Source organism: Motacilla alba, chromosome 4, assembly GCF_015832195.1.
Source record: "Motacilla alba alba isolate MOTALB_02 chromosome 4, Motacilla_alba_V1.0_pri, whole genome shotgun sequence".
NCBI lineage: Eukaryota > Metazoa > Chordata > Aves > Passeriformes > Motacillidae > Motacilla > Motacilla alba.
The window spans coordinates 22,653,736-22,679,428 of NC_052019.1; the positions used below are offsets into that span (position 1 = coordinate 22,653,736).

Genomic DNA, 25,693 nt, shown 5'->3' on the forward strand with positions numbered 1-25,693 from the left:
CTTACTTTTTCCATCTCTTTGGGATGGCTTGTGAAAAGCCACTGGAATCTCAGGAACACTTCCATATTCCTAAAAGGAGCAATTCTTCACACAAGAGTAACAGCTCATCATCTGCTTCAAACTGATGAAGACAGGTCCCATACAGGGGCACTACTATTGCAGGTATGTGTGAGTTTCAGAAAGGCATCCTGATTTTCTGACACCCCCTACTCACCCTCCTGGTTAAGATGGGCCCTGAAGCAGTGCTGTGCTAACCTGAACAGTCAAGGATAAGAGATCCTTGGAGTACAACTTGTCAGCACCCTCTTCTTAATCCCAAAGGAGCAGTGACCAGCCTGCCCTCGTGGGTGCTATAGGGCCAGAGGAAGCCAAGAGGACACCTGGAAAACCAGGATGGGTCTGCCTCCTGGATCACAATGCTCACAAGGGCTGCACTGCAACCCTCGCTGCATCCAGGGCTGTTACATGAAAGAGCACTAGTCAATAGGAAGGAGGAAATGGCATGATGAAAGATGAGAGTTTGATTTTAAGCCCCCATAATTCCCACTCACTTTGAGTGGCTTTTGAGGTGTGAAAAATCTTACAGGACAAAAAGCCTCAGGCATATTTGCCCAAAGTGCCAGATGATTGCTGCAGAGTAAGTCCCTATGTGGAAGCCATTAACATGCAGAACCTCGAAGCATCTGGTTCAAGGACACAGCTACTTCAGTGAGATAACAGTGTCTTGTATTGTTTATCCAAATTGTTATACAAGTTACCTAAATCTTAAGCAACTGTCCTAAAGCTTAAACTGTATGTACATTTCTGTAATCTATCCATTTCTGGGTAAGCACTTGCAGTAATAGCACTCATTACCAAGCCTCTGATCTCACCTCCTGTTTAACTATTGATACACCACGTTTGAAGGCACGCCAGTCAAATAATTCAGAAGGTATCATTTGACCAGTTGCAGGATAATTCTCTACTATCCCAACACTCTATTATTCAACTAAGATGTCTATACCATCTAGTCTGAAACCTGTTCATGTTCATCTTTATCTTCCCCTCCATTTCAGAACCCCATGCAACAAGCCAAACACTGACAAACACTGTCATCTCAAGGATTTTAATAGCACTGGCCAATTGAGAATAATAAAAACAAGTAGAAACAAAGTAACAGTAAAGGCAAAAATACCTAGAGAACATTGGAAGTATTCATTCCTGCTAGTCAAATGAGGTAGGAAGATGATTTATGGGGCTGAATTTATTTTTAATGATTTCTTCACAGCAGAGAATAATTTTTTGCAGATTCATTAAAAAGACTGCTTTCAGATGGGGTATGTCATGAAGAAAAAAAGGTAACTATCAGGTAACATTAAAACCAGTATTTGTTTTCTATGTGATATTAAATTAAGGTAATTCTCCATAAATTCAATGTTCAAACAAGCAGAATGCTCCTCTGCTGAAGACAGGTTGTGTCGCTGTAACTTAGGGAATACTTGCCCCAGGAATCTGATTAAATAAAAAAAAAAGTGGCTGCACATGGAATGTAGGCAGGACAACCTAAGAATGCAAACTGAAGATCTGCCAGGGGATCAGTCTGTAACTGCTGTCCACTGGCACTAATTACACAACTGATGCCTGCAGAACTATGTGGTCTCCCAAAAGATGCAGTTCAGACTGCACCAGTGTCAATGGATCCCAACCAGGACGGGGGCATTATTTTTGAAGTCAGTTCTACCTTAGGGCTGGACCTAAACCCTACCAATTCACTTAGAAATGATCTTCTGGCTTCAATGCCAGTTAGAGCATGTATTTAACCAGGCAGAGAATCACCCCAAAAGAAAAAACAATTGGTGAGACCAAAAGTTCCAGTCCATAGATCACAGTTTATACAGACTGATTACAGTCTATAACTGGACTAAGGTAAAAAGATATTCTATTTCTTTTTTTTTCATATCATTTGAAATATTTAAAGTGCTGTTTAGGAACATTTCTGGAAGCAGAAATCTGCAGGTTGAAGGTAACTTTTTAAGTGAAAAGATGATTCATTATTAAAAACAGGTTTGTACCATCTTCAGTAACCAAAAAAATTGCTATAAAAATAGAGATTTGAAAATAGACTGAATTCACATGTACCAGCTACCATTTCTAGTGTAAAACTGGTTTAGTTTATGAAAAATATATTTCCTTAAAAAAAGCATAGGCTTACAGTATTATCACTAGGAAGATCAACAAAATTCCTTCGGTATCTATTACACATTATACTCTAGGCTTTTTGACAGGTGGATCCTGCAGGCTGAATTTAGGAATTTCACAAGAAGAAGCAAAAGGAATTCTTTTGGCTGACACCTTCTTCCCAATTGTTTCAATCTGAAAAAGAAAACATATGTAACAAATCAATGTGGCAAGCTAACAATCATGTCAACATATGAAGAATCTACAAAGAACAAATTTTATGAGCATTAGAATAAAACAAGCCACAGAGCACAGTGTGCCCAAGGCCAGTTTCTGCGACTGGAGTTGCTAAGAGCTTGTTAATAAACAAAAACAACCAACCAGGCTTTTGCAGGTGCCTGCTTTGTCTACTTAGAGCTGCATCTTGACAATCCGAACATTCATCTGCCTCACCTTCCACAGGACTACAAATACAAACACCATAAAATGTTTCTGGATATTCATAAAATAGGGCCTCAGACTCCTTTTCCTAAAAATTTATAGCAGATTAGCACAGAAAAAGCTTTTTCCCTCCATAATGCAGGAGGCTGTTTTTGAAGCAACACAACTCTGAAAGGCTAAAGGCAGCCAACACAAGTGCAAGCCTGTTACACAGCCAACAAAAGCCAGGTATGGCAGATTCCTCTAATTTCTAGGTCAGACTAATGTGAATCACTAAGGACAGAGCTTGTAGAAGACAAACATCAACTAGGTAAGACAGTTCAGACGCTCAGTAAATAAGCAGAACTGTAGCTTTCCTCTTAAGTAATGCAGGTCAAATGCAAAGCTCCAAAAGACAAAATACTTCAATTATTCTATTTTAACAAAATTCTGATGAATATATTCTGGGCAGACATCTGAGTTAACGCTGAAGAGCATTGTTTGAACAGTCAAGAGAGCTGTATGTACCATATTTGCCTTTAACAGCTTCAACTGCCTGGTAAAATGGATTTATACAAGCTGGTTCACAAACAATGCACATACCTGTACCTTAAACATGGAAAAAATAACCAGAGAGAAATCCTATAGCCATTATCAGGAGTACAGGGAATGAAAAGTGACTGAAACTTGCATCTGATCTGGCCTGCAGATTTTGTTCTTATGCTGTCTGGCTGAGATGCTTCCATCAGATTATTCTGGGATTTGGTGATTTCAGTATTAGTGAAATTCCATCTATGCTGAAAGTGCTTCCAGCCCCTTCAATCAAGGCTTACTCTGCTTTCCCTGCTTGACACCTAAGCAGGCTTTTTTTCTCAAATCAGAAAGAAATTACTCTGCCTAGAAACACAGAGCTTCCCATTCATAGTTCCTGGATTAAGCTTTAACTGTGCAAACAGGTTGTAATTGAAATGGTAGGTGTGTTTAAAGTTATTGAAACACTAGTTTGAGAAAAAAAAATTTAAAACTACTCAAATTCATAGTTTTGGATTGCATACAACGGAATTGCTATTAGCATCAGGCTGTCTAATGCAACAGCTTTTAACAAGGGAAGTTAAAAGATGAGGGCCCTAAAAACTTAAATTTTGGGATTGTCTGTTTAAGACAAAATCCTTTTTATTATTTTATGCAGAAAATATAGGTCAATGGTTAAATGCCTTTGCAATGATATTCTGGAGGAAAAATCTGGATAATAAACCTGGATGCCTAATTGCATTCTGGATAGGAAACTCCCAAATTAGTTAAAAATTCAACTAGAATTTCACAGAAGAAACACAAAAGTACAGTCTCTGATCTATAAAGTCTTTAAGCCACAAAGGACTTCAGAAGATAAATTCCTAGGAGAAATATCACACAGATTAGAATTTGATCTTGAATTTGCTATTAGCTTAGCAAAACACTTAGCTAAAAAGTTAAGCTTCTGGGTCCTCTCTGTGGTATAGACAAACACCATTGTTTGGATCTTCTGGCTGATCTTAATCAAACACAAAGGACTAAAAGGACTAATCAGTCATGTCCTCCAGCCTCTCATGTAATTCTTGAGCCTTTCACTGACTATCTTCAGATACATCTTTGCATTCACTGTTTTCGCCTCCAATATCAGCCAGCTTTGTTTCACAGACCTCAGGGAGAAGAGTCCAAAATTTCCCTTAATAGTTTGTCCAAGTGAAGATCTCACTGGCTGATAAACATTTATTACCTGCATTACACCTTGCTCAGTGCTGAAGTCTCATGTCTCCAGTAAACCTGCTTGTGTCTTTTGTGAGGAGCAAAAATTGTACTTACAGCTTACCTTTACTTCTGCAGGAAGTCTGTTTTGCTATCCTGTTACTGTCAATTTCAAAAGCCCCCTTTTTTGGTGATATTAAAATAAGACTCCAAGTAGGGGCTATGGAGCAATTGTAACATACAAATTCAGCCCTTCTGCAAAGACTGCAGATTTGGAAGAAACAGTGCAGGGGCTGGTTTTGGAGTCAAATATCATACCAGAATAAATTTAGGAATGAGATTTAGCAGTTTTTCACATTTATCTCCTAACTGTCCATTATTTCCCTGCTGCAAAGAAGGGCAGGGCAGCATTCAGATGTTAGATGTATGGTTACACTCCATGACCTCAGATGTCTTTTCCAACCTGAATGATTCCAAGGCAGGCTTACACTGTGGAATGTTGATGGCACAGCCTCAACTTTAAAAGCACATCAGTCTGTGAAAGTAGTAACATAGTGGAGGAAGACAGCCCTAAAGAACACTTCAGAACAGACAGATTTATATTTAAATTCTCACCTCTAGAGGGTTTTTTCCCCCCTTGCTACTCAGTCACTGAAGCAGGAGAGCAATAGGGAAGACAGCAGAAAGAAAGCAACATAAGAAACATCACCCAGATGATTACCTGGAAGCCAATGACTTGTAGCTCATTGTGAAGATCATCTAGAACTCTCCTACCATCAAAGATAAATGCAGGCTTGAGCATTTTCTTATGAATACGTTCATAATCCAACTCCTGTAAAGAGTAATTAAAGCAGATAGAATAAATAAGTAGCATAACACTCTCTCTATTTTTCTTTAGTTTAAATTAAAGACAGCATTTACCTTAAACATGTCCCACTCAGTGCAAATTACAAGGGCATGAGCTCCATCACAGGCTTCATAGGGATCTTTACTGATAGTGACCAAGCGAGACACTGTAACAGAAGGAAAATACTTTCAATTCTGCATGTCTTGAGCATCAATCTGCCACGTTTCTGGCAAATGAGTCTCCTTCCTAGCCCTACACAAACAAGTGGTTCCAAGTCACTCACCTAGAGATATTTTCTACCAAGATACTTAATATTTTGCTTTTACTTATTTAAATGAAAGCAGGTCGTACCTGGCATCTGAGCAGTCAGAGCACTTAAATGTTTCAAGTCAAGCATTGAAATTTCATGTAAACAGTCAAGCAAATCTCTAGAATTTGAAGGTACTATGGAGTGCTCAAATGCTAGCTCTCACAAAGGTCACTGTCTGTACAACAGCAGCACATCAGTTTCTATTTTACACTCAGTTCACACTAAAGAGACACACGTGGCTCCCCAGGGGCTGCCTGAGCAGCTGCCTAGAGGAAAGCCTCCCCTTCCCCTCTAAATTCAAGGGCATGTCTAATAATGTACATCCTTCATTCTTCATCACAGCTCTATTTGCTCCATTCTCTTCACCCCTAGAAGCCTCAACTATTCTCCCCATCTATCAGCTCCATTCCCCCTCTCCCCAGTAAAAAAACAGAAGTCCCAAATACCCTTTACCTCTGTAATCATATTATTGATTATTTTAAAGGTTTTTTGAGTGAAAGGGAACAAAGTAATTTGGAAGTGATATGAGGGAAGGAAGAATGCTCTGCAGTACATTCAGGAATCACTTCTTTATTTCTATATTAGACATGTGAGAAAGAGCTAAGGTAGAACTTGGGGCACAAAAGAACTGCCAGAACTAGTCTGTCCTGGAATTTCTTCTTTCTCTTCCTTTTAATTATTCAGAGATAAAATTCTAGGCATCTATTCAAATGAGTGTTTATTGGAAGAAAAACATACAGTAGTTGAGAATTAGTATTTATCTACAAAAGCTACAGGGAAAGGAAGAAGAATGAGAATAATCTTTTGAGCTATAACAATCTTTTAGAAAGTGCAACCAACAGCACAATTATGTCATGCTGAAAATTAATTTATAATATTTAAACAGACCCGTGTATATTGAGAATAGGGTGGGAAAAGGGGAATAAACTTAATATGAGAATTCTTACCTTGGTTATCTTCTGAGACACCCAGATGTGAGAGATCAAAGATGATTTGTTCCTTAGGTACTTTAGGGTCATAGATATGCAGCTTTGCTCCTTCATCCATTAAATACTTGCTAATGTAGATACTGGATGACTCTCTAGGGAAGAAAATCAGTTAAAGAACCAGCTGGCGTGTTCCAAGTAATGAAAGCTCTCTACTATCATGATATGCAATGCCAGAGTTTTTATATAATTTTTACATTAAATATCTTAATGGCAATCATGCCAGCAGGAAACCTTTAATCCTGAGGGACACCAAGGAGGAGAATATATAAAAGGTTTGTATCTCTTTTGCTGAATTGTCCAAGAAAGATAATGAGTCTGATGACTCCTAGTGACCAAAATTATAAAGGCTTAGAGTTTATAAGCTTTCTCCACAAACTGCAGTTGAAGAGTTGTATCAAGTTTGACCTTTACAGGAGAACATAATTAACCACTTCAGGAAATCAAGATGAAACATTATTTTTACAAAGCAACTTAGAACCAGCTGCAAAAGTGTTTGCATTCTTTTCTGTGGAGAACGGAAGGAGTCTGTCAAAATTTATCTTTGCTTGTGCAAGTTAATAAGGACTAGAATTATCTGCAACTTCGGCATGATTCAGGTCTGTTGTAGAGGTCAAGAATCAGTTCTCATCCATTTAAGAAAGACTAATCCTTGTTAAAAACCAATGCAGTCACAGGAAACAAAAGGGTCCCATATCCAGCCATTAAATCATTTCAGTGGAGGGCATTAGCTGGGGGGCTGGTGACAGCTGTAGCGAATCCATGCTGGTGAACCGAGCTTACCTTGTGTCCCCAGTATCCTTCTTGAAAGCAAACCCTAAAATAGCAATCTTCTTGTCAGTGACAGTATTAAACAAGCTGTCAATAATGCGGGAAGCAAATCTTCTTCTCTGGTAATCATTCATGTCTATTACCTGAAATTATAGAAGCCATGATGGTACAGAGGGGAGCCATTTTGAACTATAAACAGATTCTATTAACAATCAAGCTGAACTACCCACACATAAATTTCATAGAGGCTTAAAAGAGAAGGCTAAGCATTTTTACTCCGTGTCATAAGCAATCCGAAGATAAATTTAGTTAATTTATTTATTTCTGAGATAAATCCTATTTAATGAGTGAACAGTGATGTACATATATACATCTTAACATGCATTATCAAGTTTAAAGGCTACAATTTTTTTTCAGATTGCTTTTTTCAAAAAATTAAAACTTACTGTTTTCTAGGTCTCTGCCTAGAACACAGTTTCAGTGTTAGGGTACTTGCTAGTACCCTAACTTTTTTACATGCCATGTACATGCCATTGCCAGACCTACACTTTTTTACATGCCATGTGTAACAACTGTGAGAATATTTTTAGCCTTTTTAATGCACACTAACAGATGCCAATACACAAAACCTGTGTAATTCAACCACACTTAAATGCCTCACTTCTGTTATTTTGTTACTACGTGCAAGTGCTCCAATAGTTCCTGGGATGGAGAGTGAAGGGAAAACAGGCTAACCAAAATGAAGACCAAAAAAAAACCAAAGCTGCTAATAAGGTAGGAAAATCATGCACTTGGTAATCTGGGGACATCTGCTACACAGCCTTATACTTGACCACCAGAGACAAATCAGGACAATAAACCAAAGGGATTGTTTGACCACACCACATATCTCAAAGCTTCTCAGTCAGGACTAGGGAGAAAGGTGAGATACTTTCACTGGTTAATAGGGAAATGCTTGCTAGTACAGACTGGGTATCATTGCTGCATTGGAGCCAGGCCTGAGAGCAGCCATATATTCCCAAGCATTCCTAACATTAAACGAAGGAACAGCAACCATGTTGATTTTTAAAAACAGCAAGATCTACTGAGTTCTTTCAGAGCTGTAGAAGTAGACCCTGAGGAAAAGATTATGAATTGAAAGTGGGCTGATACCCAACTGCAAAAGAAAGACAGGAGACACATGCTTGTACTTCACATCTTCTACTGCTGCTAGACTAAGCACTCACAAGTATCAAATGTCAGCGTTAGGCTGAGGGCCCTGAAATGTAAAGGTGACCAGCACTAAGGTATCTGCACCTTGGAGCTGAAACAAAGTTTGTGTGGACAATGCTTAAAAGCTCAATGCCTGAAAAGCTAAGTGCTGAAGAAACACCACCCGCTGAAAAAACTGGTGAAGAACTTGTACCTGTTGCCAGTAGCGAGCTACCTCAGGTAAGTTCAGTGCCTCACAGAGGTACACCAAATTCAAGACATCCTTCTGAAAACAGCTACCTCCAAACCCTGAAAGAGGAAACAGTCATTTTACAGGCGACTAAGGTACTGATCCTGGCCAATCTGTGGAACCAAGTAGTTTTTGGCAATAACTGAAATAGTCAGATTGCAATTTTTCCCAGTATTTCACTGCTAGCAAATGAAAAACCTTAATCTCTTAAAATCCAACTCCTGGACCTACTTATTCAGCTACAGAAGGCTTAATTATGCTTCAGGTTCCACTGAAATCAATGCAAGTTTTAACATAGAAACCTGAATATGTATGAGAAAAAGCAACTATGGGCTATTATTAAAAGTAGGTAGACAAGCTCCTGCACCTGTTCTCCCCCCCACGTCAAGATTCAGACTAGTATTCCTCAAAACAAGCATGTCAGGATTAGGTTCCTTCTTCTTGCACCACCAAAATGGATAGCTAATCATTGCCAAGAATGAAAGATCACCAAAGCTGACCAAGGGAGAACTGAGACAGAGGGATCCTTGAACCTAGAATTTTGCTCAGCAAGCAGAGTCCCAGAAACAAGACACTGTAGAAGAAATTATAACAACCTAGTAGCAATTTTTGGTAATGCATCTATTTTCACTCTTGTATCGACTCTAGGATAGGTTATATATAATAAGGTTATTTTAAAGTCCCACTTTCTAGCATGAAACCATACAGAGAGATTTTAGTCTTATTCTGAATTTGAAAGTTTGATGCACCAATCACCACTTCATCACATTTTACTCTCTCATAAATCTAATCCAGAAATGACTGTATATGGCATTTAGTGCCATGGCCTAGTTGACAAGGTGGTGATTGGTCAAAGGTTGGACCCAATCTTGGAGGCCTTTTCCAACCTTATGATCCTATGAATTCATCCTACAAATTAGAAGCTGTCATCACACATTCTGAGCTAGAGGCATTCTCTTCTCCCTCAGGCCACTGGCAGCAGCTCCCAAACAAAACTGCAGCAGTTGCAATTGGGAAGACATCTTGGAGAGCACTGTTGGTAGTGATGCTTCAGAAAAATTAAGTCACAGCTTTTCTTTCCAGTGTCACAGGCAGGGTAAACCATGCCCTCTGAACTCACCAGTTTCAGGTTGCTGGGTCTGGAGCAACCTCAGTTCTACATATTTTACCAGAAAAATTGATTTATACTAGTATTCGACAGTAATATTTTCATACATCAAGCATGTCTAATGCTGTAGAAAATGTTAGAGAATCAGAGTACTTATTTCAGAACACTACTATTATATACATATATATATATACACACACACACATAAAATATTACATTGCACTACTATACAGAAACCCAGGTGGGGAAAAGAAAGGAAGAATTCTTCACTTACCAACACTGGCTTTGAGAAATTTATTTCCAATTCTTTGGTCTGTTCCAATAGCTCTTGCTACTTCCTCAACATCTGCTCCTGTAGCTTCACACAGTGCACTGATTGAGTTAATGCTGCTAATTCTTTGGGCAAGGAAAGCGTTAGCTGCCTGCAAATAAAAAGTATAGTAAAGAACTTCATTTTTCCAGAAACCAAGATGCCCACAGACCAAAGGGTCTGAAAGGATTACTTTAGTATTTATGCAACTCCATTGACATACAAAAGGGTAACCTAACTAGTTTAATATACAGATGCCAGTTTATGGGATTGAAGCAAAACAAGATAATGCCTAACTTGCAGAGTCTCAACCATTTTATTATGGTAATCAGTTTCTGCAGCACTGGAGGCTCGCTCTTACTAATAACTAACAGCAATGAAAGTGAGGAAAGACTTTGCAGAAAGTCAGAATCATCTATTAACTAGGTAAGCTGACCTGAAAAGATCAATACCCTTTGACATATGCATTGGGTCCTCCCAACCTCACTTGTCTTTCCTAGCTGCGTCACTCAGTGTCAACAAAACTCTGCTTCTCAGCTTTGTCTCGCAGCCCTTGCTCATTGCAGACCACAGCAGGGAGCAACACTAACCAGTTTAGAAAGCTCTGATGACCAGGTATTGGTTGTGAGGATTTTTTCTTTGGGCACCCAGTGCTCATAAACAGCACACAGAGCACGGACAGCTTTCTGTCCCTCTGGAGAGTCATCTCCACCGATGAGCACTCGGTCCGGGTTCTTCAGGTCCTTGATGGCTGTTCCTTCAGCAAGGAACTCTGGGTTAGACAGCACCTACACACACAGGAGAAAAAGAAAAGTAAAAGCCAAAAGCAACAGCCAGGCCTTAAATAAACAACTCAAAGATTATGTTTACCTGCAAATCCAAGTTAGGCTTAGTATTAGCATCAAATATTCGACGAATGCTCTCTGCAGCACGCACTGGAACTGTGCTTTTCTCAGTGACAATTTTATAGCCATTTGAATTCTGTACAATTCTCCTAGCACATGCTTCAATGTATTTCAGATCAGCTGCTCGGCCTTTTCCCATTCCATAGGTCTTTGTTGGTGTATTAACCTAATTACAAATACGTGAAAGGGGAAGAAATGCAGGTACAGGTCAGTACCTCTTGTGTTAAGAGGCAAGGTGAAATTGTTAAGACTGATGGACATTCTCTTCCTCAGAGAAAAGAAAATGCTTCCACCACAGAATTATGCTGGTTACCACATCAGATGAAGAGGTATTAGCTGTCTCAAAATTACTCATTTTGTTTCCTACAGAAAGCGCACTGGTCTCTATTTAAATAGGATTTAAACAAGAGCAATTCATAGCAGTTCTGCAGGCTTTGGTGAAACAATCCTTATTCTGGAAACACCAGTAATTTCTTCATGATTATGGCCAGCCACTTTTTTGTTACTTATCCTACAAGAGGAGTGCAAAGACTCACATAAGAATCTTGTGGCCAGTGAGGCAACTACAGCTTAAACTCACTTTGCAATGAAACCTAAGCATAGGACTGATGACAATTAATACACTGATGTACACAGAAAAGGCAACATGAGGGAAAACACGTAGTTTAGATTAAGACAGAGGGTCCTTTTCATTACAAATGGAAAGAAGAAATGGCAACAACATGTAAAATACAACAGCTTGTTTTGAACCAAGGACAGGTGGCAATATATGGGCTGTATTAGTGGCTGTCGTCCAACCACACAGCATTCATTTGAGACTTATTGCATGAAGGAAAATACTGTCAGAAAGGGAGCTCCAAACTACAGTGCCCTAACAAAGAGAAGACCTCAAGAAAAAACAACTTTTTCTTAAAGCTGTGGTCTACCAAGGCAAATAGCAATCAGTTCTTTTGGATTCTGCATTAGTAACAAACTCCAGATTACAAAAGGCTAATCTTTGACTAAATCCTCGTTCTAGTGGTGTCAATAGCTTTGAAACATTAAAGCCATCCCTGCTTCCATTAATGCACTATTTTGAAAAGATTCTAGAAATAGGTCATCTTAGTAAGTGAATAACCAGCATGCAATTTTGCTTAACTGTCTAGGAATTTTAGCATTATTACCAAGGTCCCACAGGTTTCACCAGTACACTTCAATGACAGAGCTGCACTACATTCTGCTCTGACTCCTTACACCTAACCAAATTAAATATCAACATTACCATTTTGACTTAGAACCTGTTCATTTGTTAAAGGTGCTACTGGCTATAAGAAAAACAAATAAAAAGCTGACCTAGTTACTTAACCCCTTTTCTTTCCCACAGAAAGACAAGGAGAAATCTGTGACACAATGACATGATATTGCTAACTAAATCTACATGACAAAACACAGGCAATTTCCTAAAAGAAAAGCAACATAATGATTTGATAAGAAAGAAAAAAAAACAGAAAAAAAAAGATAAACACAACCACCTTCTCTTAAACTTACAGAAATAAATACAAGATCAGCTTCTCTAATGGCATCATCAATACTGGTAGAAAAGAAGAGGTTTTTTCCTCGACAGGATTCTACTACTTCTTGTAATCCTGGCTGAAAAAGAAGCAGAAAAAACCCAGTAAGATTAATGCAGTTAGAAGATCAGCTAACTCTATGCCCAAACAGAATATAATTTCAGATACAGAAAGATTTTCTTTTTTTCCCCTGTCAGTGCAGCATGTTTTCAGCCTGACAGACATAAAACTTCTGAAGAAAAACACAGCAAAAAAAGTTAAACTCTTTCTTATTCAAAAGACTCACAATGCTGTCCTGAAACTTTCAGCCACACTGAATTGCTTATTTGCACAGCCAAATTTTAGCTTTCAGTTATTCCCACACTCAGTTCTACTACCATGAGAAGCAATTTCAGAAATACCTGTAGTGATGTTAAGTAGATTCAAAATGAAGTCTTACAATATTCCCTAGACAGCAAACAAAAGAGGTGGTCCCAAGTGTCCTTTTCCCTCTGTCCATGATCCCCTCAGTATCAGATCTAAAACTGCTTCAGCACAAAAAAACACCCCACAAAGTCTTCCACCAAGTTAGCAAGCCCAGATCCAGTGAAAGATAGGCAGCAGAGACACACAGGAAATCAAGACCACTCCTTTTAGCAACCACCCCTCTTTGGGCCAGATTGAACTTATCCTGGCACCACTCCTGTAGTGAGGGAGAATCACAACAGCCATAATGTGATGAAATTCTTTCCAGAGACACACACAGTGCTGTAACACCTTCCCCTCCTTTAACACTTCCACTCAGACAAGAGAGGTAGGAGGTCACCTATAAATGAGCAATCCTCTGTATGGATTTTTAAGAATGGTCTTAAAAAAATTTTAACCAAGATATTTTGTTTGAATAGTCAGTCATGCACCTTTTCATGGCAATCATATCTCCAACTCGAATTAGATACTTAAGTAAATGCCAGAAAGGCAAAGGTTCACTGGATTTGAGAAGAGAAGAAAGCAAGCAGAAGCCTTCTTATGCAAGACATTTTTACTGTCTCATTTTATATCAAATACCACCCACTTAGAAGAAAAACAAAGGTCAGAACAGGCAAAATAACATCCTACAATCCACCAAATATTCCAACTACGGTCCTTACAATGGGATGTAAATAGAAAGGCAGTCCACTAGACAATTTCTGACACTGAAAAGAAACTATCCAACCCAAAAAACCCACAAAAACCTCACTGTGCAATGACTCAATTTTACAACTGTCTGAACTAACTCTTGGCAGTTTTTGTACATTCTTTGTAAGCGAAGGACACCATTCCAGGAAACAGATGTTACAAGCTTGGGTTTTTTAAAAAAAAACATGCCAAGGCGAGCTCTACTTTAGCCCATTCAGTCTAAGTGTTAAGAGAAAACAAAGTATTTGCTTTCAAAAACTATATTCATGTCTCACCTACTAATCTGAACATAATATACTGTTTCCTTTGAATTTATAGGACAAAGAAGGTCTATTCAACTTGACTTAGTCACAGCAGAGCTCTGGTTTTAAGATGGAAGAAGACTTCTCACAGCAAAAGAGCAATTGTTAGTACCAGTCAGATGCCTTGTCTTTGGGACATGAGTGAAGATAAATTTTCACTCCTATTAAGGAACTCAGATCTATAAAAAACTGTATTTCATGAAATAACGAGGGAAAGAAAAATAGACCTATTCTTTTATGATGAAAAAGAGCGGAAAAAAACAAACATTAAGAGAAGCAAAATAGAAAAATGCTTTACATATTTTCAAATGTAAGTAATTTTGTAATGAAGGAGTGACAGTGTGGTACATTTATTTGTCCTAGTCTTCGTAGGCCAGATTGAAGATTCATGGTACAACTGAATCAGAAACATGACTGTCCAAATCTTTCCACATAGTTAAAGTTGGGCAGCACAGATTGGATTTTGGCAGTATTTAGAATGCAAATAAAGCTTACAGCTCAGTATTAACACAGTTATACTGTGCTACAACCCAGCAGATAGTAGCTGTACTTGGATCATAACATAGTCCTCTTGCTCAACCAGGTCCCAAAAGAAAGTCAGCATGATTTAGCACAATGCACTATATATAGAATTACTTTTTCCTTATTAGGCCCTTCATATAATCATTAATACACATCAGCATCAGCTGCATTAAGCTATTTCAGATACCTGGTTTAATGAGCAGTAGGGACAAGCAGGTGTTCCAGAAAACTCTTTTTGAAGGACATCACTGACATGCTAAGCTTGACAAGCTTCAGAAATGGGCTAGAGGAAATGCCGTGTAGTGGGAGACAAGCAAAGGCAACACTGGCTGGAATAAGAGACAAGAGTGATGTTTACCTCGTAGATTGGGAGTGTGTCTGAATTCCAGGCATTGATTCTGGCCTCATTGACATCCACAACAGTAACTTTGATACTGGGGCACATTTGTGCAATAACACTACAGGTTGGCCCACCAACATAACCAGCACCGATGCAGCAAATCTTCTTAATCTCAAACATGACTGCTCTAGTAAGAGAAGAGGGAAACAGAAAATCAGGCGTTACAAATTAAAATACCGCCCAACAATTCAAGGAAAACAAAGAGTGTCAGGTTTTTAGATTTTATTATGCTGCGGCCCACAGGAGCGTTTTCTTACGGCTGATCTCTTGAAATGAGCTGCTACTCTCTCCAACCCAGGAAGGCTTCGGAGCCTGCCCCTCTCCGGAGCGCCAGCATACACACAGCACCAAAGAAGCGTTTCTGCGGTCGCTTTGAGTCACGACACCGCGGTCACCGCCCTCGGCCGAGGACTCGCGGATGCCACGGCAGCGCCGGGCACGAGCAGCGCCCGCCGGGCACCGGCGCGGCCCCAGGCTGCGGCCCCGGCCGCGCCCTGCCCCTGCAGCCCCTCGGCCAGGAAAGGGAGGCCGCAGCTCCCGCCACCTCCCCGAAGAAGGGTGCGGGCCGAGCCGGCCGCGCTCCCCCCGGGCCGGGCCGACGCCGCGGGCTCCATCCCGGGAGCGCGGCGGGAAGGGAGCGGCGCCCCGGCCGCGCTCCGGAGCGGGAAGGGCCCCCCGGGGCGGCAGCGGGGGGACTGGCGGCCGGCGCCGCAGCACGGACACTTACCGCGGGCAGGCAGGCGCGGTCCGGCCCCGGCGCCGCGGATCGAGCGGGAGCGCTGCGGGGATGGGCGGCGGGGATGCTCGGAGAGGATGCGCGCCGAGCTCAACGCGGCGCTCTGCTGCGAAGGGAGCGGCAGCGGCGGCGGCCGCAATTTAAAGGGCTGCGGCGGGCCCGAGGCTGCCGCTTCATGGCGAGGACGCCGAGCGGGGCCGTCCCGCCTCCTCCTCCTTCCCCCGGGGGCGGAGAACGGCGCCGGCCCGCCCGCCCGCGCTCCCCGCCCGCCGCCGTGCCGGCGAATGGCCGCGGGAAGGCTCGGGCAGGCCCGGCCCCGCCGCGCGCGGGCGGCTGAGGGGCCGCAGGGGCCCCGGGCACGGCTGGGAGCTGCGGGGCCGGGCCGCTGAACTGCCCCTGTCTTGTGCCTCAGGGTATTTTTGTAAGTGAACTTAATTGTGGTGATTGAATAATTTTTTGTCCTTCAGCTATGGTTACTGTGAAGTAAAGAAGGCGGTGTTCATTCTCCTGCACCGTAGCACCGTCTCAACAAAGAGAAGTGACGGGAAACATGGGTAGGTTACAGTAAAGTTCAGTGTTTAAAGTTTAAACTTTTAAAGTCCAGTGGTGAACGTTGCCCAGAAGAAGGAAATAAAACGAGATCGGACTCTTGTGACCTGAGCACTGCCCAGGGACCTCTTGCCTAGCAGTATTAAAGTTCTCAGATACTGCTCTTGCCTTTTATATAAACATGGTATGGTATTAGTATACTACGTGTGACTTTGGGAGCAGAAAGATTGTGAGAAATCTGCTATCTTTTTTCTCCAGTACATTTAAGCTCATTTACACTGTGTCTCCTAGAAGATGGGTGTGGGATTTTGTTCCATCTGCATTTTGACTTAGATTGCACTTTAAACAGATTACAATTTCTATGTTCTGTTGCCAGTCTAGGTGGATAATACTTGCGTGTTCTTATCAAAGCGACTGAAGAATTGCCTTGTTCTTATGTAGCATTTTCATCCATAGCTCTTAAAATATATTTTTAAAAGTTGAGTCATTATTTCTGTTTTATATCTTATCCTGTTACTACTTTGGAGGATCTGGTCTTTCCCTAGAAGAATCTCTACCTATTTGAGTGAGTACATACTGTAATCACAGGTCCTTTAGAAATGCCTGTAAAATATGTGTGTTTCTACTCAAAGAGCCTACTGAGGTTTGTGCAGGATCCTGGCAGATTCAGCGTGGTTAGTCAATGAACCGCCTGGCGAAGGCACAGGGTTCACCGTGTTTATTCTGAAGTAAAAACAAGTCATACCTTTTCCCATTGCTTACTGGCACAGATGTCTCAGTTTTAAACACATCTAGGTTTTTGTTGGTTTTTTTTTTCCCCCAGGGAAACCTAAGCAAAGCAAATAGAAGCTCAGTGAGTGACTCAGAAGTCAGTCTTACCTATACCATCATCTTCAAACCCCCATCTATCTCCTTAGGTCTCAGAATAGCCATTAATGCACTCATTTGTACTGCAAGAATGTTATCTGGTCGCTCTGTACCAGCCCCAACCAAAACCACGTCAGGTCATTTGAGTGGTCTGCTGAGGGCTTTGGTACGTGTGCTTTGTGCGTGCCTGGCACACAAGGAGTGGATTTATTAGAAACACATAGGGTACAAGGCAGGTGTGTGTGAGAAGGACTTCCCTCAGCCTGCTGGTGTATGTGTGGGTAGTTAGTAGCTCACTAGAGTCAGCTAATACCTCCCAATTATTGAGTTTGCTAAAAAGCGGGCAAGAGCTTCGGAGCCTTCCTCAGCTGGGGAGGTTCAGGCATACTTACCTCAGGAGAGTGCTGTGTCCTGAGGATTGTAAAGAAACATGTGGGTCTAACACTCCACCTCCATCTATGCTACCTGCCAAGGAGCTTCAAAAGGGATATTTTTTGTATCTGGTCATCATGGCCCTTTCCTGGGAGGAGAAAGGTCTGGGTTGTTGTCTGTTATTTGAGAGCTGTTTCAAATGTCTCAAGAGCCCTTGGAACAGGCAGTGGACCCCAGTCCCTTTTCTAGAAGTAAAGGACCTTCACTAATAGACAGTCACACCCCTGCCTGGGACCTTGATCTCGCATTCCCTCTTGCTAACAGCACAAATTAACTTGAAAGGTTGGGCTGCATGATCTTGAAGGGCTTTCCCAGCCTAAATGATTCTGTGAAAGGCTGAAGAGGGCTGCTTTTGTTTCCCTATAGACTGCACTCTGGTGGTGAGGGCACTGCGGGCAGATTAAAAAATGCAGGGCTCAAAGGCATTGCAAATAAATGGTGTGAGATTTGGGCCTCCCCTCTTCTTACAGAAAAAATTCTGAGTTATTGGATGGGATCTTCTTGGTTTTTCCATTGAGGCAGATCCATCATTTACCAGAATGTAGAATTTTTTGCAACAGCATACCAGGCAAGAAAGGTTATGTAAGGCTGCTGCAAAGTAGATGAGGCTGGTCCACTGTTGGCCATTTTTTAAAATAAAAGTTGTGAATTCTGCTCTGAGTTTTTGAAGGCTCGGTGTAGACTGTGAATGCTTTTGCAGTGCAGGATAAGTAAACTAAGTAACAGGAGAAATGGGATTTCAGGTGTATGTTTTTCGTTAGCTTTGGCAATTGACTGGGTCAGGTGAACCCCTCTTCCAGCATACTGGGGAGCAGGTTTGAGGCCACACCTCTGCCTTTCTAGAAAACACGGAGGGAAGAGTGATCTGAATGCCAAAGGTGGGTGGAGGGGCCATTTTCACCTCCCATGTACAAGCTGTTCTGTTATGCAAGGGAGAAATCATGATTTTTGAAGGATTTGGGGGATGAGGAGAAGGAAAGGGAAGACAAAGAGCAAGCGAGTTCATGATTGCATAATCTCCTGGCTGGCATCCTGATGTTGGAGGTGGGAGGAAAAGCCAGCGCTGAACCTTGGATATTAAAGATTTGAATCCTGTCTGGTTATTGTTTAATGTCAGACTGATTGCCAACCAGATTTGGCTGATCATTAACTAAAGGCAGCTGAGTTTGTGTAATCAGTTTCTGACACTAACATCTGACACAGATTCAACAACCACCATTGTCTGTCAAGCCTTTCTTTAACTTTTGATAAAGCACGACTGGGAGGCAACCGCACCTGTAACCGGGAAATCCGAGGTACTCGGCAACAGTCCCAGGCCAAGGCACAAAAGTGCCCTGAAGACCAGTTGGATCAGTATTTGAATCCATGCCTTGTATTTTACAATGTGAAGAGGAAGGAAGGAGATGCAGCTAAAGAGATTATTCAGGACGTGTGGGACTGGGCATGCGTGTTGAACAGGCTCCAACAGCTGCATAAAGCAGCCATACGCCGTTTTTGAACACAGGCAGACAAGAACCTGAGCTCTACATGTGCTCAGAGCCAACATTGTCTTGCCACAAGAGACATTTTGTGCCTAGCATATCCCTGCTTACGCCCTCTCCTCATCTCCACCTCTCTGATACACCAGAACTATGACATTGCTGAACAACAGACTGCTGACAGCTTGGCTAAACATCTTATGATTAATCTAATACAGTATTTTCTTTGCTGGTGACAACCAGCCTCTCAAACTGCAATTATTGGTAGAATTTGTTACAAAATGCAGTGAATTTCTGGTCAGGTTCAACATGCCTGTTTGCATATGGCATGGAACATCTGGACAATAACCTCATCAGGTCTCATGTACAATATTGCCATGTAAATAAAACCCCCAAGCCATGGAGAATTAAAACTTTTGAAAGCTAGAGGAAGGGCACTCTGAGAACTCTGATTAAAATATCCTGTCAAACCCCATTCTTTAAGTAACTGCACAACGTTTTGTTTCCCAGCACATGACCTTCCTCTCATTATGTTATTTAAAGCTCTCAGTATATAGAGAAATTATTCACACTTCCTTTCAGGCATGATTACGTTTGATGGCCTATCTGTTGTTTTGTAAGTGCCTCTTTTTTTTCATTCTCTTCTGATGTTTTTCTGGAAACCATACACTTCATGCCAGACATCAAAGCTGCTCCTCCAGAAGCAGTGCTGTGGGCAGCAGCATTGCTTTTCTGAACACGGGAACACTGCAGCTCCCACCAGGAGAGCCATTCCAGGCTAACAGAACACTAAGGAAACATTAAATGCTGAAACTACTGCAATGGAAGAAAGAACAGCCAGGTAAGGCACTGCTTTTCATCACTGCCCCCTTGGAGAGAAATCGTCCTGTAGCAGCTCTCCTTTCAAGGGTTTTACTCAGCTGAGCTGTCCCATTGCCATAACAGTTGTTTGCATAAAATCAGGTGAAGATCTGATCTACCCTCACAGTATAGTGAAAAGCTAATTTGGTTTAATCTCTTCCCCTTACATACTGAAGGCCAACACAATACAGCAGGAGGGAGTGTCAGAGACAAGATGCATTTGTGATTCAAATTGCAAGCTAATATTTGATGAAGCGGAGAATGATTATTTGGATTTTCTATTTCAAACAAGACTGCATGAAATCACTAAGAGAGTTGAAGAAACCAAATTTTTACTCATCATCACAAGAAAGCAGATTTTGATGCATTACCTGTGGTGTTTGGTGTAGTGCCAGTCCTGTGGAGGCTTCTTTGGGTTGTTTTCTTGCTAATCATTTATCATTTCAAGTTCTGCCCTAAACACCTTTTTTAAGATTTGCTTTTTATATTGAACCAATGGTTGTGACCTTCAGAATGTTGTACAGCAGTGGGGTTTTTCACTGGTCTGCTAAAGGAAACATATTTTCTCATCTCTAGATTTTAAGAACAGTTTTTGCAACAGACGAAATTAATTTTAAACCAGTTATAAGTCTGAAAACGACACAGTCACAAAAATTATTCCTCTGTTTCATTATTTATAGCTTGGAAGATGTAACAACAAAACCTATAAATGCAAAGGACTGTTTGCTTAAACCTTGTTACATGTGATCTTTGATTATAAATTACTGCTTTATTTTCAGTAAGTATTTTACAGTAACACTTTCCATGAAGGCAAGAAGAGTGAAACCTTTAAAATGCTGTGTACACAAGGGTGAATTAATATATATTGCCAAATATTGAAGCACATTTGTTTCAGACGGCTCCTCTGGCCAGTGCTCTGACCTGCAGATGTTGAAAAGGAAGCCAGATTCTTCTAGCTGTTATATTTAACTGCAAAGTGTCTGCTGTGGGAGTTGGCAATTTTGACACATGTGTTTAGTTACTTTTCTTACATGAAAAGAAAAATCTTCAGCTGATGTGGCCCGGAAGTTGGTAAGAGTTGTGTTGTTTTACAAGTGAGGATGTGGCTCAGCATGGAATATTCTGCTTCTTCCCCCACCCCAAGGTGCAGGTCTTTGCAGTGAATGGCACTGTAGGCCATTGGCTGGTACTGGAGAAATAAAGAGGAGGAGAAAAGGATGTAAGTAGTCCATTTTTGCAAGGAATTCACTTAATGGGATATTTTGCTGCAATGATTTGATGTATTTTTCCCAAACATCCTAAATACGGTACTTTTTTTCCAGGCTTTGGGGCAGAGTAATTTCAAATTACTGGCGATCTTGAACAGCTAGGCCTTGTACAGATCTATTCAACAATGTGAATTTAGATTTGTGGCAATTTTCTTTCTGCATCACTTTTCTCAATCGGCATCTGCATCCTTGGCAAACATTTTAACAAGTGTACTTAGAAGTTGAGCTTTAGTTTCAGGGGTTATTTATAATATCATGTTTGAGTAAAAGGGTAAATTTTGATGAGCAGACATTATTGATATCTGAATAATGTCTTGTACTGTTTAGATCAACTCAAATCCTAAAACATTTGTTACTTGTTATATTATTCTGATTTTGTTTCTCTGGTACTTATTGCCACTATCTCTGGATAGCTATACATTATTTTAAACCCTAATGCTTCCCTGGTTCTCCCTTTCTTCCTCAGATTAACACAGGAATCCTTAATGGGGTATCTGAGTTGTTGTTGAGGCAGTGCTCAGAATTTTGTGCTCTGCTTCCAGAGAAGAGTGCTGCACTTCATGGGAACAGTGAGGAAGCAGCAGGTCTCTACTGCTCCTACGCACTGCCTTGGAGCCACTGCAGCATCTTCCTTCCTCAAAGCAGCTCTGGGTCCAACCCTGCCAAGATCTAGAGCTGGAAAATATATTGCAATCCCAAAGTAGTAGGATTTGATCTAAAAAAAAAACCCCACAATCAGCATATTAGTCATTACTTTTCTTCCTGTATTATTTCTAACTTTCTAGGTTGCATAAGTACTTCAAAGGGCAAAAGGCAGAGGTATCCATGTTGGTCATCAAAGTATCTTAAACCTTGGAAAGTGCTTTTTATTTGGTCTGACTTGCTTGAGATACGTACAGTAGACAAGTAGCCATTAGAAAAGTTAGAATTTACGTTTTAAAAGTTACACAGGTGACACACTATTTTTACTGATTCTTATTTTTAGATGATTTCAAATTACCTTAGAAATTGATAGGTTGGTGCAGCCCTGTATCTTGTATAAAAACTACAAGACAAAGACAAAAGTTTACTAATGATTGCTATTTATTGTGTTAAGTCAATAAAAAGTGCATAGTACAAGCCCTTTATCCCAATCCAAGTACTCAGTAAAAGACTACTAGGAAACTGCAAATGGCACAGATGATTTTTTGTTTGGCATAATTCAGATATTTTAAACCACCGATTTATATTAAGTACATGACATCTTCACTCTTCCTTTTTCAATCATTAATATTACAAGGCTAAGTGATCTGCAGACAGTGCATGAATACATATGATTTCTCATTTCAGAGTATAGTAATTGTGTTAAGCAGACTCTAAAAATACTATTGTTTTAACAAAGTTAAGGTATAATTGTAAATTTCCTTCCATATTTTCCAAGTAGCTACAACTTGCACCTCTGACTAACCAAGCTTAAAACCATCATTACAGAACTGATCATACCCTGGAGCTTTGCATACCACTAATCTCTTCCCAAGATTTACCATAAACATCTGTAACCATGATACAATTATTTAATCACAAATTACATCACTGAAGGCCAGATTTCTGCCACCCTTACTAAAGCTGCTACTAGTACATTATCTCAGAGTAGTTGCACAAACTTCAGTGCAACTACTTGATGAGTAAGGCACTATTTAACACAAATAAGAGTGGCAAAATACAGTCCTATGGTTACTTACTTTTATTTTAATTAAGAGTGCTGATCTGAATTTTATATCTTGGAGACAGTATCTGAATTTAAAAGGCGTTTTGATGTGGGATAGTGGCCTGGCTCTTTAGTAAAACATTTTACAATAAAATATTTCCAATGCTTTTTTTCTTTTACATAGAAAATTTAAAATAGCAATTTACATGAGAAAAGCATACATGTATAAAATCACTGGGACAATTAGAGGAATTTTAAGCAAAGACATTTAATTTAAAGGTAAACCACAACATTCCTCTGAACAAAAAGTTCATTTGCCAAGACTCTTAGAGCTGGGTGCACGTGGTAAGTTTTATAAATACATAAACAGACATTTAAGTGAGACTGATCCTCACAAGTGAGGAGTATCTCCTGTAAATCTCACCAACTCCCAGTAGCATAAGGAGTAGTGCTCTGAATAGAAGCCTGTTTCAGTTGGCTTTTTAATCAATTGGAAGCTTGTTTTATGCCTCCAATAGTGAAGAATTCTGGCCAAAAATCCTTGGAGAAAAAAGGTCAGTATGGGAGATTATATACATTTCCTTGTGGGTTCAACAAAATCATGCTGTATTACTTGTTCTGAACAGCATCCCAAACATAAATGTACATGGAAAGCAAAAAGTAAGCACTGGCAGAGTGCTTGTCCCAGTGACATCTTTACACAGTGTTTGTGGCCTCTACATTATTAGACATAATGGGACAAATTCTCTCAGCCTCTCTCCTGCAGTTTCATTGCTTTACATGGCACTGCACTGATGTCACTGAGAGCACCTGGCCCAATCTTCTTCTTTTTTCTTTTTTAAAATAAGCTCCTATGCTTGGGAGCACAGTATTCCATAGAAATTCAAAGGTCAATTACATCAAATTACAGAAGCCCTCCTTCAGGTCTGCACTGTACTTTTACAAGGAGGCTCAGCTCACCCTTTCCCCTGAAGAGCAAAACCCTGCATCTGTCAACGATGGGATCTGTTGTGAGATTTTTGTTAGAGCCCCTTAATACAAACCTTTTTGAAATTTAACAGTTAATTCCTTCAGCTCCATAACTAAAGTCCTCATGAAATAAAGGTTTGTAGAGTAAGGCTTAGAATTCCCATATGTCTGTTCTACTGACCTTTAAGGAAAGAAGTTCCATGTTGGTAACATAAAAATGTTCTTTACATTATTCTGATCACTTTTTCAAATTGAACAAGAAAAATATACAGTGTTGCTTTTCTGTACATCTTTAAAATGTTCTTAAATTAATGTACATAAAAAAGTCATTCCCATTTGCCATAATGGGAGATGTGCACAGGTGCGTGCACAGCCACACATACACACACTTAAACATACCACACATACACACATTTATTAGAGGGAAGAGACATGCCATATGTAGTCACCTGCCAGTTTGTTATTCTACAATTACAACTAGTAGATAAGGATGAAATGTTAAGAATTGCTGATAACATACAGGTGAAAAAACCTGAATAATCCAGTACATGTTGTATACCAAAAGTTGGTAACTGTGGTAACTTCTTGGTAGGATTTCATCCTGTCCAATATCTATTACATCATGGCTAAAATTTTGTTAAGGTACCAATTATGAAAAGATTATGCCAGGACAGAAAATTCTACCAAGTTCTTCTTACTAAATTTCTCTTTTGATAAAGTCTGTAAGTAAACACACCTTGGTTTCGAGTATGTTTTTTCACAACATATTGAATAAGACATACAATTTATTAATGAAAATGCCTGATTTTTTTTTTTTGGTGGTATAATCTTTTGTGTAAAGTTCCCAATATATAGATCAAAGCTTTGACAGTGGCAATGGTCACGTTCACTTACGTGTGCATGCACACACACGGTATAATTCTAGTGGATGATCCATGCTTTTGCCAGCAACCCTGAAAACTGTGTTAGTGGTCCAAAGACCAGAATAAAAGCTGCTCTGAAACCAGGGCAAATATAAAACAATTTCTATTTTTCAGCAGAGAACTAAGTACTTCCAACCATAATATAACTCTCAAAAGCATACTAAAGAAGAAATATGAATTAATCTGAAGAAAGGTCAGTAACCTTCCATTCTTATAGGTGGACTGGGATTTTCTTTTTCTTTCAATGCATATCAGAAATCACATCAAAGAAATTAGGATCACTGTAACAGAAAGAGATTAAGTGGAATGTCCACAATAACAGTAACAACCAAAAAACCCCTGCAATGCCTTACCATTATTCAAATTACAATCTTATAGGAATTGTAGTAACATAAAAAGCAAAAAATTAACTTAAAATTGAAGTTGCTAAAAGCAGTTCATGAAGATTACTGCTGAGTGATAACTCTGCTCTACATAAATGAGACAAGAAAACCGTATTGAGTGGGGGTTAGGAGTAATCTGGTCACTTCGTTCATTTGGTCGTGCAAGGTTTTAGCTGCTGAGCTTTTCCAATACTGAATGCTCTAGTCCACTGGTGGGGCTGGTGGTTCTTGTCCCTTGGGAGAAGAAAGGAGGAAAAGGAAAAAAAAAAGCAGGTAGAGAATTAGACACAGTGTTTCACATAGGAGGACATAGCAATAGAAGAACTCAGAAGTGTTACATTGTGTTTTCTTTCACGGTTTTTCAATATCTCTTAAAATAATTAGAGAAAAGGAGCATCAAAAAAACTATACTTTTTCCTGTATTAATTGAGATTTTTCTATGATCCCACATCTAGGACAAAGATCACCCTTGTCAAAGTATCATGCTGTAATTTTGTTTACTGACTTCTCTTAAAGCTTGTCCCCTTTCACCTAAGAAGGCAGGAGGCAGTTTCATCCAGGGACAGACAGCATCCCGAGGACACTGCACCTGCTCCATCCCACACTTAGCTTTCATGATTCCTGCTCCATC

The 25,693-nt window shown here is 40.2% G+C and overlaps 2 protein-coding genes and 1 long non-coding RNA gene across 6 annotated transcripts in view; 1 reads left to right on the top strand and 2 right to left on the bottom strand.

Moving 5' to 3' along the window:
* Positions 1–1,089: 1,089 nt before the first annotated feature.
* On the bottom strand, positions 1,090–15,868 carry UGDH (UDP-glucose 6-dehydrogenase). 2 transcript variants are annotated; one of them, XM_038134242.1, is made up of 12 exons: positions 15,637–15,868; positions 14,868–15,031; positions 12,508–12,609; positions 10,946–11,146; positions 10,666–10,863; positions 10,040–10,187; positions 8,622–8,716; positions 7,229–7,359; positions 6,407–6,540; positions 5,224–5,315; positions 5,024–5,134; positions 1,090–2,352 (listed from the first exon to the last, which is right to left on the bottom strand). In XM_038134242.1, exons 2-12 carry the CDS (start codon positions 15,027–15,029, stop codon positions 2,242–2,244), a joined length of 1,485 nt encoding a protein of 494 aa, XP_037990170.1. In that variant the 5' UTR covers positions 15,030–15,031; positions 15,637–15,868; the 3' UTR covers positions 1,090–2,241. The 2 variants fall into 2 exon arrangements, with proteins under 2 accessions (XP_037990170.1, XP_037990169.1); XM_038134241.1 differs by having other exon boundaries at positions 14,868–15,036; positions 15,637–15,768.
* Positions 15,869–15,997: 129 nt separating this feature from the next.
* LOC119700029 lies at positions 15,998–24,605 on the top strand. The gene is made up of 2 exons (XR_005256637.1): positions 15,998–16,199; positions 19,652–24,605. It is a non-coding gene; the product is annotated as an uncharacterized LOC119700029 (long non-coding RNA).
* SMIM14 (small integral membrane protein 14) overlaps positions 22,166–25,693 on the bottom strand; it is a 38,463-nt gene continuing 34,935 nt past the window's right edge. For all 3 annotated transcript variants that reach the window (XM_038134246.1, XM_038134248.1, XM_038134247.1), the window contains exon 5: positions 22,166–25,296. In XM_038134246.1, coding sequence (XP_037990174.1) covers positions 25,264–25,296 — 33 coding nt within the window. In that variant the 3' untranslated portion in view covers positions 22,166–25,263. The remainder of the gene's footprint in view (positions 25,297–25,693) is intronic.

Bases quoted from the DNA above. Each gene is read 5' to 3' on its own strand.
- UGDH (XM_038134242.1), bottom strand. From the start codon at position 15,029: ATGTTTGAGATTAAGAAGATTTGCTGCATCGGTGCTGGTTATGTTGGT. The intron at 10,188-10,665 runs GTTAGTGTTGCT...TTTTATTTGCAG, and splicing joins CATCAGAGCTTTCTAAACTG to GCAGCTAACGCTTTCCTTGC. The intron at 5,135-5,223 runs GTAAATGCTGTC...TACTCTTTACAG, and splicing joins CTGAGTGGGACATGTTTAAG to GAGTTGGATTATGAACGTAT.